At 44.9% G+C, this 19,924-nt stretch overlaps 1 protein-coding gene across 1 annotated transcript in view; it reads left to right on the forward strand.

Annotated features, from left to right (window-relative positions):
• HCK (HCK proto-oncogene, Src family tyrosine kinase) overlaps positions 1-19,924 on the forward strand; it is a 458,518-nt gene that overhangs the window by 290,056 nt on the left and 148,538 nt on the right. Inside the window, exons 6-8 of the mRNA XM_069651010.1 lie at positions 3,656-3,759; positions 6,174-6,323; positions 6,584-6,736. Coding sequence (XP_069507111.1) covers positions 3,656-3,759; positions 6,174-6,323; positions 6,584-6,736 — 407 coding nt within the window. The remainder of the gene's footprint in view (positions 1-3,655; positions 3,760-6,173; positions 6,324-6,583; positions 6,737-19,924) is intronic.

Here is a 19,924-nt window from a genome sequence, read left to right on the forward strand (position 1 = left end):
TTAAAAGATGCATTAATGATCTTTAATAGTATTGGGGCAAAATGTTCCTTATGTTGCAGAATGATGTCAGGGGGTAGGACATTTTCCGCACAAGAAGTGGGTTTCATAAGGTCGAGCAATTTTAATAGCTCTGGTTCCATTATGGGAGTGAATGTAAACGTTTCCTGCCTATGTTTCGTTTTACACTCATGGGTGCTATCATCCCTTTTTTGTCTAGCCAAGATGATGTTTTGCCTGGCTTTGGCTATTTTTGCTATAAACGCATTTTGAGCAATGTTACAATCTTCTTTGGATGGGGATAATGATGGTGTGAGAATTGGGGGTTTCTCCACACTCTTTAATATTTCAAAGAGTTTGCTAGTTTTATTGTCTGCTGACTCAATTTCCTTATTAAAGTAGTCAGCTTTAGCAAGTTTAACTTTTTCCTTGTACTTTTTATTGGCTATTTTCCACCGTTCTTTATTTTCCGTGGTTTTATCTGCGAGCCATTTCCTCTCAAGGGCTCATTTCTCAATTTTAAGGACCTCTATGTCTGAGTTGAACCATTTTTTATGGTTACTGTTTTTTCTGATTACTTGGTTTTGAGAGGCGCGATTTCATCTACCACAAGTTGTATTTGTGCGTTATATACCTTAAGCATTGCCTCACAACTATCTTGTTCCTGAAAGGAGGAAAGTATTTTGTCTAGGCATGGCTGGATATGATCTATTGTCAGTTTGTTAAAGTTTCTGCTGGTGACCTTCGAGTGAGGATTATCATTAGTGCAAGATGCCTGGAGTTCAATATTTAGGGTGACCAAATAGTGATCAATCCATATGCATGGTTCTGTCTTGCAGCTAGAGTGTTTCAGGTTATTGGCTATAATCCAATCCAATTGATTTCCTTGTGGTGTGGTTGGAGCCTCATTTATAATACTAAAATCCAGATTGGTTAGTTGTTTCTCCAAAGGCCCTCACCTTTGAGTTGCATTTGGGATCCCCCGCTCAGGGATGGGATTGCAGAACCACTGGCGTTCCAACAGTGGTACGAGGCTGGTCTCAGCAGGGCGGGACAGTTATGGGTGGGAGGAACTTTCATGTCATTGAAGGAGCTGGAGGAGGCCCTGGGCTTAGATAACCTTTCGCCCTTTTGCTATTTGCAACTAAAGGGGGCCCTCACTGAAAACAGATGGGGGGATACCCTTTGGAGGGAACTAACAGAATTTGAGAAGTTCCTGATCTCACAGAAGGAATCTAAGGGAGTGATATCAAGACTCTATAAACTCCTGCTCCTGGGGGCCCCTCCACCTGCGCGAGTGAAGTGGGGGCAAGATCTAGATGCGGATATCAATGATAGGAGGTCAACCAGTATGTGCAGAAAGGCCAATCGCTCAACTGTCTCGCTCCAGTACCGACATCAGGCCCTGAAACTGCTGCACAGATGGCACTATCCCCCATATAGGATAGCCCGGATGAGGGAGGGATACGACCCACATTGTTGGAAGTGTCACTCTGAAAAAGGGGACTATGTACATATGTGGTGGAAATGTTCAGTGGTACAGACGTATTGGGGAGAGGTCCTGTCCTGGATAAAGGGGGTGGATGGGATCGAGAGGGCCCTGTCCCCATGGCTTCTTCTCTTTGGGATTGATGTGGAGGGGGACCACAACGAGACACAAGGCAATATGTTTTAGGTTATGTTGGTGGTGGCTAGGTGCTGGCTGGCCCAGAGATGGAAAAGTCAGCGAATGCCAGGGGAGAAAGAGTGGACCACCAAAGTCCGTGCAATTTACGATATGGAGTATCTAACTCATCTCATAGATGAATCCAGGTGTAATATTGAAGGAATGTGGCTCCCCTTTTTTGAAAAATACGGACCGTCTGTTTGAGGATATGGGGGATTGGATACAGGAGAGACCTGGTTGTACAATTGTTCGGGGGGGACACTTTATTCAAAGGGCAGGTTACCTGTGATGAACAATGAATTGCAGAGGTGCATACGCCTGATGTTCTAGCATACACAGCAAAGGTACCCTGAACGGGAAGTGAAGGGACTCAAAGTGCGTCCGATTCTTGATGCAGTAACAAAGGAAAGAACCATGGCTATGGGGGGGATGTTATAACTGAAGCTAGGTGGTGTTGTTTGATTGTCATAATATGATATTATAACGCAAATGCCAATAAAATCTGATTGTCAAAAAAAGATTTAGTCTATAAGAGTAAGAACCCATAGTATTAGGAGAGAAAGAGACAAAGCGGCTGTTTGTCAACAGGAACCAGACAGAGAAGAATCTACTGGTCAACAACCTTGAGAATAGTATCATATCAAAGGAGCAAGAGAGACTATAGAAATGATCAAGACACAGAAGAAGATAGGGGTCTACACCTCTGTAGAACGAGCCTTGAGGAATCTAAAAGGATTATCCAACAGGTTGTGGAAATGTCCTATGAAAGAACTGAACGAACTTGTGAAAAAGAGAGCCGAACGCTACTTACATTTTCCATATTAAAACAGAATAAGTCTATTTGGAAGTAACCTTTCCAACCCCAGGAGAGGGGAGTCATTCCCCTGGTCTTTAGTTTAGAATTAGTGGTAGGCTCAGGATAGGTTAGTTTTTGGTACTGAGGACAGACTCTTGTTTTGGACTTGTACACTGATGATGAGCACCCTAGTTTTAGTTGTGTTAGTTAGGGATACCCTTATATTAGGGAAAGGTAGGCCTTTTCTCTTTAATTTTAATGAACACAATTGAAACATGGAGAACTGCTGATGCCGCTGGACTTATTGGGGCAAGCCACTTCTAAGGCCAACCTGTGAAGCAATGCATGTCTGACAATTGCTCAAGAAATAGGATTTGCCTGCTAATGCCCAACCCTTGCCGTGCTTAACATTTATTTGAAGCTGGAACGGCTACTCACCACCACTTAGGGTTTGTAAGGAGGCAACTAATACTCCTAAATAAGCAGTATCGTTCAAATAGAACTAACCATTCAATATCCGTTTTTCAACCTAAGTGGTAGGAGTTCTCCTTTCACTTAGGTTGAACAAGTGATATCTGATGAGTGAACATCTAATAATTCATGGCAGGCATGTGTGGCCAAAAAAGAGGCTTTCCAAATGGCAGAAGGGACATTTAAATGGGTCTTAGCAGGAGGTGTCCTGCTGCCCACAATGCCCCTCTACATTATCCTTCCCTCCTTGATTTCACTTCTGGTGGAGTGAAGCCTGGAGTATGGCCAGATGGACAAATTACTATGGCTGATGCTTCTCCATTGCACCCTGCGGGGCAACGGGCAGCATTTGAACCTATCTCAAAACAATATGGGTGGGTTTGGAACCTGGACATTGGTATCTGCCAGTGCATTGATACCTGTTACTTTTGCTGAGAGTATTATTACTCTGATTGTAAAGGATCTATTGTGGGTGGTGCAGTGTACAGGAGCACAGTTTTACATATATGTTTTGGAGGGCTTACTGGGATGTTTGCAAATTTGTAATATTTTGTTTTGGGAATGGTGGGTCCTGTCTCGTGTATAGCGTTCAGTCAAGGTGATGATTGTGGATGGTTGCTGAGGGGGCAGAGGGGGGAGGGGTCTACATTTCTATGTTCTGGTTAACACTGTTGGACTGCTTCCTTAATACGTCACATAATGTGTCTGCTTGTTTGTGTGTTTAGGTGGTTTTTCAAAGGGGTGAGCCGCAAGGATGCTGAGCGCCAGCTCCTGGTGTCTGGAAACCCAATCGGAGCGTTCATGATCAGAGACAGTGAAACAACCAAAGGTGAGTGCAGCCCTCCTCCTAGGCACTCTCATGACACACTCATACCCAGCCCTCCACCTTCGTAACTTACTACAACAATGTCCTGTCATTGTATCCCTCAACACGAATGCTATAATAAGCCAGATTTTTACTAAGAATGCATGGTCTGATCTGGGACCCTTTAAGAAGGGGTCTTTAAAAAGGCATGGAGTGGCAAGTCAAGGGATGTCCACATCTGAGGCCCTTTAAAGTAGGAACACAGACCTGTGTTGCCATCAGGAAACATTAGTCTAGGTCCTGTTAATGGTTTGAGCTGGCAAGTCATTTGATCTTGCTCTCCGGAAGGATGAGATAAAAGGAAAGCAGACCAGTCTTTGTTGTTGTTGTGTAAAAACCAAACTTTCAACTTAGACTCTTCCAACACATAAAAAGAAAGGTCATCAGAAATGCTGAGGTTCCATGGATATGGTCACTAAGATAGAAGGAGAAAAAACAGGGTCACAGTTCCTACATATGGATTAAGTGCTGCTGTTCAAGGTGCTATGAAGGGCCAATAGGTATGGATTTATAAGAAAGGGTCAGGATTAGAGTAACAATCTGTTATCAGGACTCCTTGTCAGGACAAGAGTAGGCAAAGTGGAGTTTCTGGCAGTGTTAGAACTTGGCAGATGCAAAGGTAGACAGAGGATTTGGCATGGGTCTGGCAGAGTGAACTTTTTTGCCATCAATGCTCTTGATGACTGACCTAAGTTTGGAGGCCCAGAAAGCCAAAGGGTCAGATAAGGCTTGTTATTTGTCAGTCGACACGCTCTAACATAAAATGGCATGGCAAGGAAGACAAGAGTCAGCCAGCTGGCATATTTGATAGTGAGACATCGGTATATGAAGTGTCAGGCCAAAGAAGCTGGAAGGTGGTCAAAAAAGATTTGTTATGCGGCAGGCTGATGCCTTAGTGTCCAAGAGGATATGCTGGGGAAACAGACAGGACTGGGAATTAGTATTTCACAATCTGACGAAGGGGTGAATCAAATCTGAGGTATTTGCCTGACAGAGGTCTTGCATTTGAAAGAGTATGAGTATGAAACAGGTGGGTTGTTAATCATAGTGAAGTAGTTACTGTTCTGTGCCTGAGGTATTGGCATCAGAGACTGGATTCTGAAGAGAAAAGGAGAGATACTTGAAAGTCAGAGGCTGAGGTATCTGAGGTAGGAGTCGAGGAATGCATGAATGGTGTGGTGAAAATGTGGTCTTTGGATATCTGATGTCTTGAAATTTAAGATGGCAGACTGAGGACAGAGCCCGGAAATCGTATGTATTTGATAGTCTGGGGCCCTGGTATCTAAGGTAGTAGTTGAAGAAAGCAGAGTGTTGTCAAGGTTTGTTTTTAGCATTCTGGGTATTTGGTACCCAAGACAACAAGCAGCGGAGACTGGTGACAGAATGGCACAGAATAATCAGTCCAAAAGAGCCTTATTCATAAGGAGACACTGAGAAGCTCCTGCATCAGTATGCTGCATTAATAACATTCAGATCTATAGACACACACATATATATATATATATCAGAAGACAAGGAAGAAAAGTGAACCGCACTCCCCGCGAGCCAAAAAATCTCCTGAAAAAATGAAAACAAAGAAACTCACATCATTATAGATACGAGTTTTATTGGTATAAAAAAGAAACATACACACACACACAAATGCCTGCACATATTGACTTGTAGATCATCAGACATAGACTGAGGCAGCTCTCAAGTGTACTGCCATGTGTTTGTATGGACATCAGCGAAGCTACAGTAAAGTGCACTCCTCTGGTATCCAAGAGGTGGGTGCCACACACTATATTCCTGCCGTTGACAGAGCATTCCCGTTCCGTCACAAGTTTGGAAGAGTGATAGAGTCCTGGATGCCATATTAGCTAACACAGAATGCCCGGACCGTGTCTTTTTTGGGAAAAGGGGTTTTATAACTAACATGCTGTAATTTAACTACACTCATGCTCCTGATCTCCCTACCCTTCCTCAGAATTAACATTCTCGATGCCATGTTGTATGCTTGCAAATCAACGTCCTGATCAGTGGGACTTTTAAGAGAAGTCATTTTATCACTAATCTACTGAAAACTCTCAATTTCTGGATCACCTTGCTCCATCAATAAAAGTAACGGTATTGGTAGCCTGGTATGTGCTGTACATTTGAAACCTTCTGTATCCAAGATTGTGACATTCATGAATGTTCTGCGATCTGGTTCTCATGCAACAGGAAGCCCTTTATCACTAGCTTGGGGTGGGCCTAGGCATGATAACAGATTGAAGCAGGTAAGACAGAAGAGCAACGATAAGCAGTAGGAGGAAAGAACTATGGATTGAAGTTGCTGAGATAAACACCACAATAACTTCATGTGCTACACTGTCTGTTCTTCTTTTTGGATGATCTAGGCAGCTACTCTCTATCGGTGAAGGACAAGGACCCTCAGTTGGGGGATACAGTGAAACATTATAAGATTCGGACGTTGGATAGTGGCGGGTTCTACATCTCACCCAGGAATACCTTCACCACCCTGCAAGACCTGATCGCCCATTACAAAAGTAGGTCAATACGTGTTCAGAATAGCAAACTAGGAAGAAAGAGAATGGTGAGGAATACGCCAGTGGTTACACCATAGGGCCCAACAGGACCCACGTCAAACTGGCAGAGAAGAAATTCCTCTGAGCCGAGGCTCTATTCCTGGTTTTCTCATCCATCTCTTTCTGCCTTTTTTGTCACCTTCTCTTTTGCCCTGCCCTCGGGTGCTTTTGAAGGACAGTGCTGTGCACATAAGATAGGATTATTGTTTCTCTTATTTCAGAGCAAGTCGACGGATTGTGCCAGAGGTTGACCACACCATGTTCCAGTCAAAAACCTGATAAACCCTGGGAGAAGGATGCCTGGGAAATCCCACGCGAGTCCCTGAAGCTTGAGAAGAAGCTGGGAGCAGGACAGTTTGGAGAGGTTTGGATGGGTAGGTGGGTTTACAGTACTGGGGTCCTAAAATGGTACACACTGTGACAATAAGAAGACAACTGTTACAGCACAAGTGTATTCAGTGTGACAGCAGGTAGGTAATCTTTTGAAAGTTTGCCACATGGCATGGTGGCAGATAAGGTAGCATTTGCCATATTTTATTTTAGTTTGTATTCAGATGGATTTATTCTGATAAAAAATCTAGCATGTGTTCCTCATCACATGCAGAGAATATTGCATGATACATATGTTGCAGTGTTGGACTAAAATTGACACCTCCTGTGATTCCTTGGCACAAAATTGAGTTTTTTAGTTTTTGGTTCTCTTCTTTGTTGTTCTCCCACACCTCTGTACTGGAATATACGGGATACAGTCTGTTGGTACATAACAACCTAGCAGACTTGGAGTTTAAATTGTTTGATTTTTTTTACAATTCTTTATTTTTTTTATCTGTATGTTTACTCACATTAGTAGTTTTTCCTCCTGTGTTGGCACTCCCTTATGATCAGCTTTGGATCTGCACACTCTCGCTAGCACGGGGTCTCCTAAACCCTTTTTACCATTCATCCATTCTTTTCCTTTCTTTCCTATGTTGACAGTATTTGCAGACCTACAAAACTAGGTCCATTGTGTTCATCATTGAAGTTATTTAATTTTGGTTTGTAATGTTTTCCCACGTCTTGTGATATATACCTTTGTTTTTTTACTCCATGTACATTATCAGTTAAATACAATTTTTATTATTTCATACATACTAGCTCTTGGTTTGTGTGTTTTTTCTGGCATCTAAATATCTTGGTTTGATTTAATGAATTTCCAAATCATTGGTTGATACAGTACTGCTTGCAAATCATGAAACGTGTTTGTACCAACACGTGGCAGCAGCTCCCCCCTTTTGTTTAGATATTTTGATTTGGAGTCAGAGGGGTTTACTCTAATAAAAAATCTAAGCAAAAGAATTTCAATTTTATAATGACATAAATATTTTAGTAATGGAGTCAGGTTGCGTTTGATTGACTCTTTCATCGTACTCTGATATTACTAATTTTAAAAAGGTATTTTTTTGGACGCATCATCAAGATATCAGGAATAGGTACATGGTCACAAGTTGCCCTTAACATGGCCTTCAATAAATTATTTTGCGTCTGACTGCATGTTTAAAATTTTATTATTATTATTATTATTATTATTATTACTTTATTGAGTATGGGCCTAGTTTCAGGAAGCAACAAAGCACTTTAAAAGTCATAGGAGGAGGTACACGGAGAGAGAGAAACAGACCACAAGGGATCGCAAGGGATCAATTCAAGGGAGCAGGGAGATACCAATAGGCGCGGGAGGGTGTGGAATTTGGCAGAACCGGGTTCCAAGCAACTAGGGGAGGAAACAGGGGAGGGAGCAGATTGCCCAGTCTCAGGTTAGGTGGAGAGTGGAGGGTGTGGAGACCTTGGTATTTGGAATGTAGAAGTGAGAGGGCAAGTCTGGTGGGGATGGGGAGGAGGTTTCAGAGTCCGGGGGTATAGCCTGGCATCTGGTTCTTTCCTTCCATCACCAGTGGAGTTCAATTCTGTACTTGTCCTTGCTTCCGGTAGATCGTAGGCCTCCGATATGCTGAGTTGCTCGGTGAAGTAGCTTGGGACCCTGGCAGTGATGGCGTGGTAGATGTTGCAGCAGGTTTGAAGGTGATACGTGCTTGCAGTGAGAGCTAGTGCAGTTCAATGACGATGATGCGGTTGAATTTGCGGAGACCTTCGATGTGTCGTGCAGCAACATGTACGACATATCTGAGAGGTGCGAAAGGTGCCAGCGTGATCGCCCTTACATAAGGACATTCCCACTATCAAAGTGGAAGGGGACCAATGCTGGTACATCAGAAGTTGTTTGCTGGGATTAAGATCTTGATTTTATTACGCAGGAGAAAGAGGGTACCAAGCCATTTGTGTCTTCCTTGCTATGTACTCCTTGAAGGAGAGGTGTCTGTCAATGTTGATCCCAAGTGACTTGGCACAGGTGATCAGCTGGGTTGTGAAGCCCTCGAGGTTCATACCAGACAGCCAGGTCTGGATGTTCGGTGTTCTTGGTCAGCAGTAGGAAGTCAGACTTGAAGAGGTTTAGCTTCAGGTAAGCACAAGTAATCCAGAAGTGCATCAATGTGAGGCGGGCCTCGAGAGTGTTGATGCTTTTGCTGGAAGATATTTGGTGCATGGGGATGTTATTCGGAGCCAGGAGGGTTTTGAATGGTTTGATGTAAAGGATGAAGGTCAAGTGGAAGGGTATGGATCAGTGTGTGACTTCACAAGTAATGGGTAGAAGTGGTGATCTGGAGAAAACTATTTGGGCAAATTAGTGGCAGTTAGCAAGGCAGGATTTGAACCAGTTGAGGACTGTCTTGCTGATCCCCAAGCGGTGATGTAGAATGTCAGTGAGTGTGTGTTGGTACTGTGTCAAATACAGCTGACAGTTTGCAGAGAAACAGAGGCAAGGATGGCAATCTTCGAGAATGTTAAGGGCATCATCAATCACCTTGATGGTAGCCATTTCCATGCTGAATCTGGGTCTGAAGCCTGATTGGGAGAATTGAAGGAGGTTGGTGATTTGTTGGAAGAGTTTTGTGGCTACTGCTTTCTTAAGGATTTCACCTAGGAAGGGAAGACGGGGCAGTAGGTGCTGAGGTTGCTGGCGTTCTAGTGTTGGTTTCTTGAGAAGGAGGGTTTGTTGGGATCATACAATCACTGCGCCTACAAACATTTTGAATGTGCAAATGCCAAACCTTTTGCTGCACATTTCACTGCAAGTATATGTGGTGGTGGCTTAAGGTAAAATATAAGGTAAGGGAAGTATGGGGGACTGCGAGGGGTCTCCCTCGCATATACTTGTGGTGAAAGGAAATGCATATATTGATATTTTTGTATTCAAATTCTTTTTTCACGCAGTGATCACATAGATCCAGATTTGTCCACTCCTGAGGATCGAGGTTAAGGTGCCTTGAGTGAGGTAGCTGTTGATGATTGTCAGGTAAGGGTGAAGTTCTTCAGTCGCAAGGGTCTTGAGTATGGAACCAGGCAGTATGTCACCCGTGTCTGATGAAAACTGACAGAGCCAGGGAATTCAGGAGTAGGGTCAAGTATGGGCCAAGCCTGGGGTTCTGGCCTGGCGCGTACAGCCAACCACGAGCCGAGCCGAGGAAAGATCCAGGCAAAACAGGGTAAGGGCGTGTCAAGGTCTGGGGGCATGAAAAGGGGCTGGGGGCACACAAATGGGCTAAATGGGTCTGGGCCAAGAAAAGGGGCTTAATGGGGCTGGGGCAAGAAAACAGGCAAAAGGGTTTGGGGCAAGAAACAGGCTAAAGCAGACAAGAAAAGGGGCTAAATGGCACTTGGGGGCAGGAAAGTGGTAAACGTGACTGGGTGGCAACAAAAAGGGCTAACAGGGATTGGTGAAAAAAGGGCTCCCTTTTCTTGCCCCCAGTTTCCTTTAGGGGCTAAACAGGACTGGGGGCCGGAAAAGGGGCTAAAAGTTGCTCTGGCAAGAAACAGAGCTGGGGACTGTATTGTAGGGAGAATGCTGGCCCAAGCTCCTTTAAGTGCTTTACAGGAGAATGCTTTTTTTCTGGGGTGAGAGGAAGCCGACTGGCCTCATGGCTTGCCCCTGCTTTGGGCAAGCAGTGACCCAAGAGGAGGGTCTCGCCAGAGCCCATGTTTTGACCCTGGCAGGCCTGAGCCCCACATAGCTGGCTCAGCTCTATGTATGATGTGGCCTTGAGGGGTGTTAGGGTGGTATTCAGGTCTTGGTAGCTCACCAGTTAGTGGTGGTTTTGTGGTGTGCTGGCGCATCATGCTGATCCCGTTGATGAAGAAAGAGTTGATGGTGGTGGATTTTCTGATGAAGTGCAGTATGGGTGGGTTGAGGAGAGGGTTGATGCAATGCTTCATGGCTTTGAAGAGGGCTCTGCCTTCGTTGTTGGCCTTGGCTATGTGGTTCTGGTAGTAGTTGGCTTTGGCAGTGTTGATCATTCCTTTGTGTGTAGCACAGAGTTCCTTAATCAGGGCAAGGTTGCATGCGCAGCAGGATTTTAAATAAGGTTTTTCTTGTTTTCTAATGGTTCTTTTATTGAGGTTAAGTTCTTGAGTGTATAAGGGTGTGAATCTTTAAGCTTGAGCATATTGTTTCACCAGGCATGACAGTTGATGTTGGTTGCAAATATGGTGTTCACTTCCTGTAGAAGCAAGTCATGGCCCTAGTTCGTCTGACGTAGATCAGCCCATGTGAGGTGGAGGTTCGCAAGGTCTTACATGAGAGCTTCCACTGGGAAGTTCTTGAATGATCTGAAGGCTTGTTTGCTGGGTTACCGATGGTTCTGCTTGACTGGGGTGGTGTGATGTCAAAGGGGATTGCCAGATGGTCCAACCTGTTGAGTTGGATTGGAGAGCTGTACTAGATGGTTGGTAGGGCAGTTTTGAGGTTTGAGGTTGAGGCTATTGCCTTTCCTGTGCAATGGACCTTTCGTGTGCTGTGTGAGGCTCACAGTGTCAAGAGGGCAGTGGAGATCTTTCTTCATGGACTTTCTAGCTAGATGGCTGGCTTGCCAGGGATATTGAAGTCGATGAGGAAGATGTTACTGGCAATCGTGGGGGAAATGGTGGTGACCAAGTTCGTGAAGTCTTAAGTAAAGGAGGGGTTTGGCTTGGGTGGTCTGTAGATGAGGTGGAAGATGATTGTGTCCATTGGGGAGCTGATGGAGGGAAGCCTAATTGGGTGTATGGCCATGATGCCTTGAGAATGATGGTGAGGCGATTGTCTGCTACATGGTTGATTGCTGAATGGACAAGGTGAGCCTAATTTTTCATGTGTTGGATGATGGAGTGCCGATCGTGTCTTTGGTGACACTTGTCTAGTTGCTGCGATGCAGTGACCAGAATGTTGCTGGTGAGTGGCGTGGTTGGTGATGGTGGAGATGGGCTGTTGGAAGAGAGGGATTAAACAAATATTCAAAAGTGCTTAGAGAAGCAGGGGCTCCGGACCTGGGTTCCAAAAAGGAATTACCGATTTCCTTGCCTGCCCTTCGCTTCGGATGCCCAGGTGAGAGATGCCCTATGATCAAACAGTTAAGAAAGGAAAGAAAATGCACACTCGGGCCAGGGACGTCATTTGGGGGTCGCCAGGTGTCACAGTTGTGACCCCTGAGCTCTCCCTTGCTACCCCTGTGGTCTCCCTTGCTACCCATAAAAAAAGGTTTTGTTTTTTGTTTTTTAAATGTCATCTCCTGCACTGTGGCCAGTGCCATGTGGCTCTTTACTTTTGGAGTGGCTGGCTTTCTTGTTCCGGCCTCTTAAACAAATCAGGGGATTCCAAAAGTGTAACACTTTGAGCAGTGACCCCAAATAAAAAAGAATAGGAATAACAATTTGTTTTTCTGGAATTCTATACAATAATTGCTAAACTCATTAAAGGTTTATTTCAGGCACACTTTAGGGGGTGATTTAGTCTGTTCTTAAACACCTCAACTCAGCCTTTTATCCTTCTGAGTTCGATAAATGAGTACCAACACAGGTTGGGTGATATTGTATGTATATTTGTTCTATATAAAGCGCTTAAGCGTAAGTGCTATATATTAATACTTCCTGTGATGTCATCAGATGTCATAGGTTGTGTGATGCCACTTCCACTACCCCCGGCATTTTGGTGAAATTCTTTCTAGATTTGGATTTCTACCCAGTCCAGCTGTACGCTTAACTCAGTGTGCTTCACACAGCCTCTATCAACTTCTGCAACCATGTGAGTTCTGTCACAGACATTCGAATGCCAGAAAATAATATCACATCTGTATACAGTGCTGACTCATGATTCCCAGCATTCAGTTGGATTACCAAATGTAATGGTAATCAATTTTTCAGCCTTGGAAATATAAAGAGCTTGTATGGCTTGTATGGGATTTAAGCATGTAAAGTGCAAGTTGGTCTTGTATCTTGGGCGAACATGTAACTCATGATTTATACTTCCCTTGAATACCAATTCAGCAATTACTTTAATGCAAATTGGACAGAAATCACACTGCCGATGGCACAGGTTGTGGTATTTTAATTCTACATTTTAACACGGTCCAAGGAACTAGACAAAATATACTCCTGACTCTTTCTCTCTGACTGGATTTAAGCTAAATGTGAGACAAACACACTTTTCCATAAAGATAAAGTTTTACACTTTCGATTCCTCTCACTTTAGACATGTAGTGAAAATATTGCGTCATTCAAATCGCTCTATGTTGGCCTTATCCTCATGTTTCGTTCACCTCTCCTGGTAACCCCCTCTGGTATGAGCAGAATATTCCCATTGTGTATTCTATTAAGTTATTTTTTGATGGCTGTGTTTCTTGAATGACTCATTTGTAATGCATGGGTAATTACTTTCCGGTTCTCTAATAACAGTTTTCATGATTTCCTGTCTTTTCTACCAAGGACAACTCATGAGCACTTTATTGACAATCATCAGGTAGTACCCCCAAAGAGTGACGTTGCATAGCCTGATTGGCTAAATTCTGGGCTCTAGTTCCTGATTGAGCCTGGAGTTTGAGCAAAGCCACAATCCCTTTTTGGACTTTTTCTACCACCTCTGCTGCCCACTGCTCTGGGCACCTTCATCTTTGCCGTTCTCTACTCTTCTTTTTCAGGTTGGTGCATTATTTCAGGGTGTAGTCCTCTTTCTGTATCTTGCTGACAATTTTAATATGTCAGTGGTGTTTTTGGACACTAGGGCTGAGCCTCATTACTTTTCTCTGGTTGTAGTCACGGTTTGCATCTTCGTCTGTGTTATCTTGACACAGTAGAGTTGGTTTCACAGGGTTAGGGATGTGATGGGCCGTGGGTAGCGGTCAAAGGGATTTGTGCACCATATGCCCCATTTTATGCATCGACGGCTCTTCCTCACGCTGGTGACGCTCCGATGAGCTCTGCCTCTCCTTAGCATGCTCCACAGCTGCCTCAATATTAGTACCCTTGGGACACCACAACACACGCAGTCTGTCCTGCCATTCTGACTAACACAACAAAAGGAAAATAACGCATCAAATCCTGATTGTTGGTTGATTGATATCTTTGCGGTCAAGCCTTTTTTTTGTTGATGAACAGAATTTGTTAAGGTGTTACACTTTTGCATCAAGTACGGTCCTGAAATTCTGCTTTCATTAGCCATCGGATGAAGAGTATCACTGCTGAAAATATTATGGAAGCCTAAATGCTCGATCATACAACCATGTTAATGCAGATTTAACCTAAACATTCATAGTAAAAATAACTGCTTCCTAGGAAACCGTGCATCTTGTTCATTATTTGAGTGGCTGACTACACTACAGAAACTCCAGAGTAGATGGCACTCCATTTCCCCCCTGCTACCTCCAAGCAGTACACTGCTTATCCGTCTCTCGAACTTGATCCACCATATCGGGATGCGATAAAGAACGAACCGTGAGGAATCCTTGGATCTTGTCCGTTCTCCCATGGGAGGACCCTTCCAATGGAGCCAGGGCAGTGCAGCCACAGTTCAATAGTCTTCCTGGGGGTGATGCACCGTGGAAGAATCACATGGGAGGAGAAATCCCTTATGGGATGAGGGAGAATGCAGCATATAAATACCCCTTTACCCACTCCATTACACTCTTACTCTATTTAGGGCAACCCAGTCCCTCCCTTCTCTATGTATTATTGTAAGGTAAAATATACTGACTCCCTACCCTACACTGAGACGAGGAAGAATGTGGACTACCCATGTGGGCATTGTAACTTTAAAACTGAGACGAAGAAGAGGCACTGAGTAATGCAGACTAGCATAGAGGTCCAAACAGCGCAGTCTAGTCAATGTGGACAATGTGAAGTACAACAGAGTATAAAAGTAGAAGGACTTGGATTGGCGTTGAGCCTTCCCTGAAGGAACCACAAGAGCAAGCAGAGATCGGAGAGAAGGAAGAAGGCAGACCGAAATGCAGCGGCAGGAGCGAGCTGAAGCAGAGCTGGTTCAGAGCAGAAGGACTGCTCAACAAACCTGGGAGATGAAGCTCCTGGCGTCTCAGCGGACTGGGGAATGCGAGAGGAAAACGTGCATTCCCCAGAACATTTTGGCTGTGGGGCTGCCGCAGACCACAGAACGACCAAGAAGGTCGGGGAAGCCCACAGCAGACAGCAGGCACCCAGGAAGACCTGAAACCACTGCAGACCAAGAAGAAAGGTACACTGGTTGTTTGTAAGAGGGATTTCTGAACTCTGACCTGGTGGGCAGAGGTTCAGATGGCCAGCCTAGTTTCTTGGAGCAGGGTAACCTTCTGGACAAGCCAGACCAATCAAGATAGCATTGGCAGCGGTCAAGACTATGTCTCGGGAGGGGTGAGAGTGATCGAAAGCCCATTACAAATTACTCTGAGTCAGGTGTATATCAAAAATACATATACATTTATTAAAGGCTTTTTAAATCAAACACAAAGCAAATATCAGCAGAAAATCCTAAACCAACACACCATTACTATAACACATATATACAGTTACCAATGGCCTGAAGCTAAAGGAATGGCACAGAGTAAGGGTCCACAACCTGTAAGGAAAGGGAGCAAACAGTGTGAATATACTTTAGGCAGTCATTCACTTATCAAACCATAACTAGGAGGCAGTCCAATCCCTAAGAAGAGTGGAGCCTTGTGCTCAAAAGCACTTTTGGTGCAGACACAGGCGATAGTGTGGTAGAGCGAAAACAGGGTCTCTTCCATGGGTTGTAGCGACTCAGTAAAGTGGGTGAGGCAGTGAAGAATAAGTTCCCACTATTCGAGGAAGGTCTCCCCAAGAGGGCAGAACAAGTTCCAAGAGTTGGGAATAGCTCTGTAGCACAGGCTACCTCGATAAAGGTGAGTGGCCCTCAAGGGACACTTGTGCATAAAAAAGGATGCATGCGCCAGGGTTTCAAGTACTCACCAATCCAAGGCGCACTCCGGACCAAACTTCGTCAGTTGAGCCTACTTCGGTTACGGGTTCAAATTCTGCAATTGTGCAGTTCTGCGGCTTTCAGCAGCTGAGTTCCAGGGATGATTCTGTGGCGGGACAGTGGCGATTTCTCCTATCCTGGAGGAGGGCCAACTCGAATTCACTGCTACTCGTGTCAGGGTATGGGGGCACAGCAGCAGCGCGCCCTCGAAGTTCGTTAACACGGCTGGGCAACATGGTGACCATGTGTACTCAGGTTCAGGTGTACTCTCCTAATTCCAGACCTAGGGCGCCTAGGTGTACGAACCTCGGTCGGAGAGTGCCTTATACCCAGTACTTACGATCTCCAAAGACTCAAGTGTCAACTCGAGACAGAGCGGTTCCAGAGCAAAGGTCCTGTGCAAGCCGGTCAGTTCACTGGTTGGCCCAGGAACACTTCCAAGAACGCTTGCTTTCAGGTTAAGATGGAGGTGCCGAGAATAGTTGGTCCCACTATTCTAATGGGTCGAAGCGCCTTTGCAGACCTTCTAAGTTCGATCAGAAACTGAGGGGTCCAGCGGGACAACAGCGGGCTCAGGGTGCCAAACCTTCCAGCGGGTCACCAGCGGTTCCTCGACTCAGCTTTCTAGTTACAGGATGCTTGGATCCTTTCCTAAGTTTGGTGAGAACTCAATAGATTGACCTGGTATGGGTGTTGGGCCCTTCTCTTATCCAGAATCTCCTTCACGCCAAAATAAGGAGGACCCAATGAGAGACCTGCTGACATACAGCCATGCCAGAGGTGGACCAATCACGGACCACAGTGGTCCCAGTCATTCCCAGCACACCAGACCCTTTGGCACACAGGATGTGTATTGGAACCAGACAGTCCAGGCCACATCCTGGAGGCACACACACAAGGCATGCAGAAGACAGTGAAAGCTCGGTTTGCGCGGGGATCTGCATACCCAAATAAGGTTTTTCCAGGGTCAGCTTGACCTGGGGAAGGCAAAGGGACAAGATGGCCAAAGGACAGAACAAAGGACCTTGTGGAATGGCCATTTTGGGGCCAAGCCACTGTCCTATGCCAAACGTGGTAAGCGCGATATGGAACACACAAAAGGGTTAGAAATATATGAAAAATAACAGCTGCCACCAGCTCTGTCCAAGGCACATTTGACTTCTACCGAAAAATCCTTAGAGAGTGTCTAAGGCCTTAAAAATGAAAGGAAGATCCCAGCGCACTGTACTGCACTGTACTTTGTGCACTGGTAACATGTTGCTAAAAACTATCAACAAAGTGAAGGACTAAGGGAAACAAAGTCTCCCAGTACTGACTGTCTTTTAGGGCATGTCAGTTTCTCCATAACAAAGTGAGGGAAAACCCAGCGCAGTGCAGCAGAAGGCTGTGCTCCACTGGCTAAAGTCAGGCTAGGACGGTCAGACAACAGCAAAATGTTGGGGGGTTCACAACTGGGGGGAAAATTAAACATAAAGAGAAATCTTTCCTAACAGTTGTCAGGGAGACGCAGGGGCCCCAAGAAGGTGGAAGGTGGTGGAGAACCCGGAAGGGGGAGCAAAACCCAGAAGACAGGATCTGGGACGCTAACAGAGGCAAGAGAACTTTGACATATCCGAAAACACTCAATGATACTTGGCAGGGGAGTATACGAAGTATATCAGAAAGCGAAATATAAGTCGGAAAGGTGAGTCTGGAAATCGCATCTGTATGAGGAGTAGATCATTGGGAATCTTCAAAGTCACAAAACCTGTTAGTGAACCAGGTTGGCTGCGAGATTAGCTGGAAAGAAACCAGGGGAAGGTAGTCATTCCCCATGGTGTTTGTGAACACTATACCAAGCCAAGAGAAGAGTGGTATTCTCTAGGAATAATTCCCCCTGGTGTTTGTGAACACTATACCAGGCCAAGGGAAGGCAGACATTGTCTTGGCTCTTTGAAGAAGCTGAAAAGACACCAGGGGAAAGGAGTCATTCCCGCTGGTGTTTGTGAACATTATACCAAGTCAAGAGAAGGGAGGCATTCTCTTGGCACTTTGAAGGAGCTGAAGGGAAACCAGGGGAAGGGAGTCATTCCCCCTGGTTTTTGGGAACACTTTGGAAAGCTAAGAGAAGGGAGACATTCTCTTGGCATTGTGAGGACGTATGTTTTTAGCATCATTTTGAACTTTGTTTCACAAGCTGGATAATAACTTTTAATCTCACGTCCAAAGACACCATTCCCCTTAGTTTAAGTTCCCAGTGTAAGGGTTGGAAAAAGCTTTTGACACAACAGTGGACCTTTTCTTTGGACATCCTGCCAGACTCCTTAGATTATTCTTTGACACAGGGAGCCCCTGCTAATTATTAAGCATAGTTGGGTTTTCCCCAACCCTCATTTCTTTAATAAATGTTTATAGCAATAAACATGCCACCATTGTGGCGATCTATTATTTCTGCACCCTTACAGAACACTTCAACATAACTGACAGCACTCGAACTTCCCATACATACACAATGCATTGTTTAGAAACTGCACAGTGATCACCACCACACATCCTACAGACAGGCTTTCTCTCATTAAAGCAGTCCCTTATACCACAACCCTCCCACACTCATCAGAATATTACAGCCCTCAGCATGCCTTTTCTCAAGATACGTCAATGATCTCAACACTGCCAGAGGAACTGGAAAGGCTACCAACATCTGAGACTGGGTCTCTGACATTTTGTCCACTAATTCCACTAATTCCAACTGCCACCATCTTCTCTTAAATTGCTCCTCAAAGGATGTTGCTTCATGCCATCTCTGTCGAGAGTCTCCTCTATCGCTAGTCATCACACATTGTGTGCCCTTTGCCCACATACTGTGTTAAGTCAGAAGGAGGAGTCAGATAAAGGGTTGACATTCTAGACAAAGGTTTTATTGCAATAATAAGAAAAAGACCTACCTTTCCTATACTACAAGGGCTTGCCCTCCCTAACAGAACTCTAGGGTGCTCATTGTCCGGGTGGTTTGTCCAAAGCAAAAAGTCCATCCTCTGTCCAAATAAAACTATCATACTCTGACCACTTAACAAAACGATTCAACAAAAAGGGGCTCTGGAGAATTCCTCCTTCTCATGGCCCGGCTGACTCGGCCTCAGTGATTGATGTTCTTATATTCCCTTGTAATAGTTCTGATTAGTTCCTACAATTCCACAACAGGGCTTCTTGGGTCTTTCTCAAGTGTCCAATGACTATTGGCTCTCAATGTTCAGAATGGTTCTTTCCTTCACTGTTGTTCATATATTCTCTCGCTTCGGATTTCTTGATTCTGGTATAGCAAACTGTTCTTCCCACTACTATGGCAAGGGAGGCTTCACCCGTAGTATTCTTGGCTTTTCTTTGGGTTTCCCCACTTACTGTGATGAGGGAGAGCACTCTCCTAGTTCTCTTGGTTTTTCTTATGGCTTTCACAATTACACTGACGAGGGAGATTACTCCGTAGTACTCTTGACTTTTCTTAGGGCTTTCACAATAACTGTGATGAGGGAGATTACTCCCATACCACTCTTCATTTCTCTTAAGATTTCCACAATCACTGTGAAGGAGATTACTCCTGTACCACTCTTGACGTCTCTTAGGATTTTCACAATCACTGTGACGAGGAAGATTACTCGTGTAACACTCTTGGCTTTTCTTATAGTCTTCAAAATTACTATGACGAGAGAGATTACTCCAGTACCACTCTTGGCTTTTCCTATGGTCGTCACAATTTGTGTGACAAGGGAGATTACTCATGTATGTTTCTTCACTGGCATTAGGGTTTCATGATCGATCACTATCGAGCACTATCTGTTTGTTTTATGGCTATTGTAACTCCCTGCACCCTCCAGGGTCTCCTGCCACTCCCGTTACCTTTGACTTCGGAGGTGCGCGCCACTGGTTCTTATGGGGATCTCGGGCTGGATTCTCCTCAGCAAATGCTCCCAGTGTTTAGATTTCCCACTTTGTGGCATGTCTGCAGTCACAGATGGGATGGATGGCAGCAGGAAGTGGGGGATTGAAAGTGGATTTTTTCAAAATGGCCACCAGTGAGCTTCCCATTCCTGCGATGATGCTTTTTCCATCCTCAGAAATACCAGCACCAGTAATTCTGGTAGATTGGGTGCCGGTATCAGTGTTTCCTGCAGATTTCTGCCAAAAACACTGCCATGTTTGTAACGACACCGGTAATTCCGGTGCACCGGTTCTACCATTTCCGGCAGGG

Source organism: Ambystoma mexicanum, chromosome 3p, assembly GCF_040938575.1.
Source record: "Ambystoma mexicanum isolate Mex_15411 chromosome 3p, UKY_AmexF1_1, whole genome shotgun sequence".
Lineage (NCBI taxonomy): Eukaryota > Metazoa > Chordata > Amphibia > Caudata > Ambystomatidae > Ambystoma > Ambystoma mexicanum.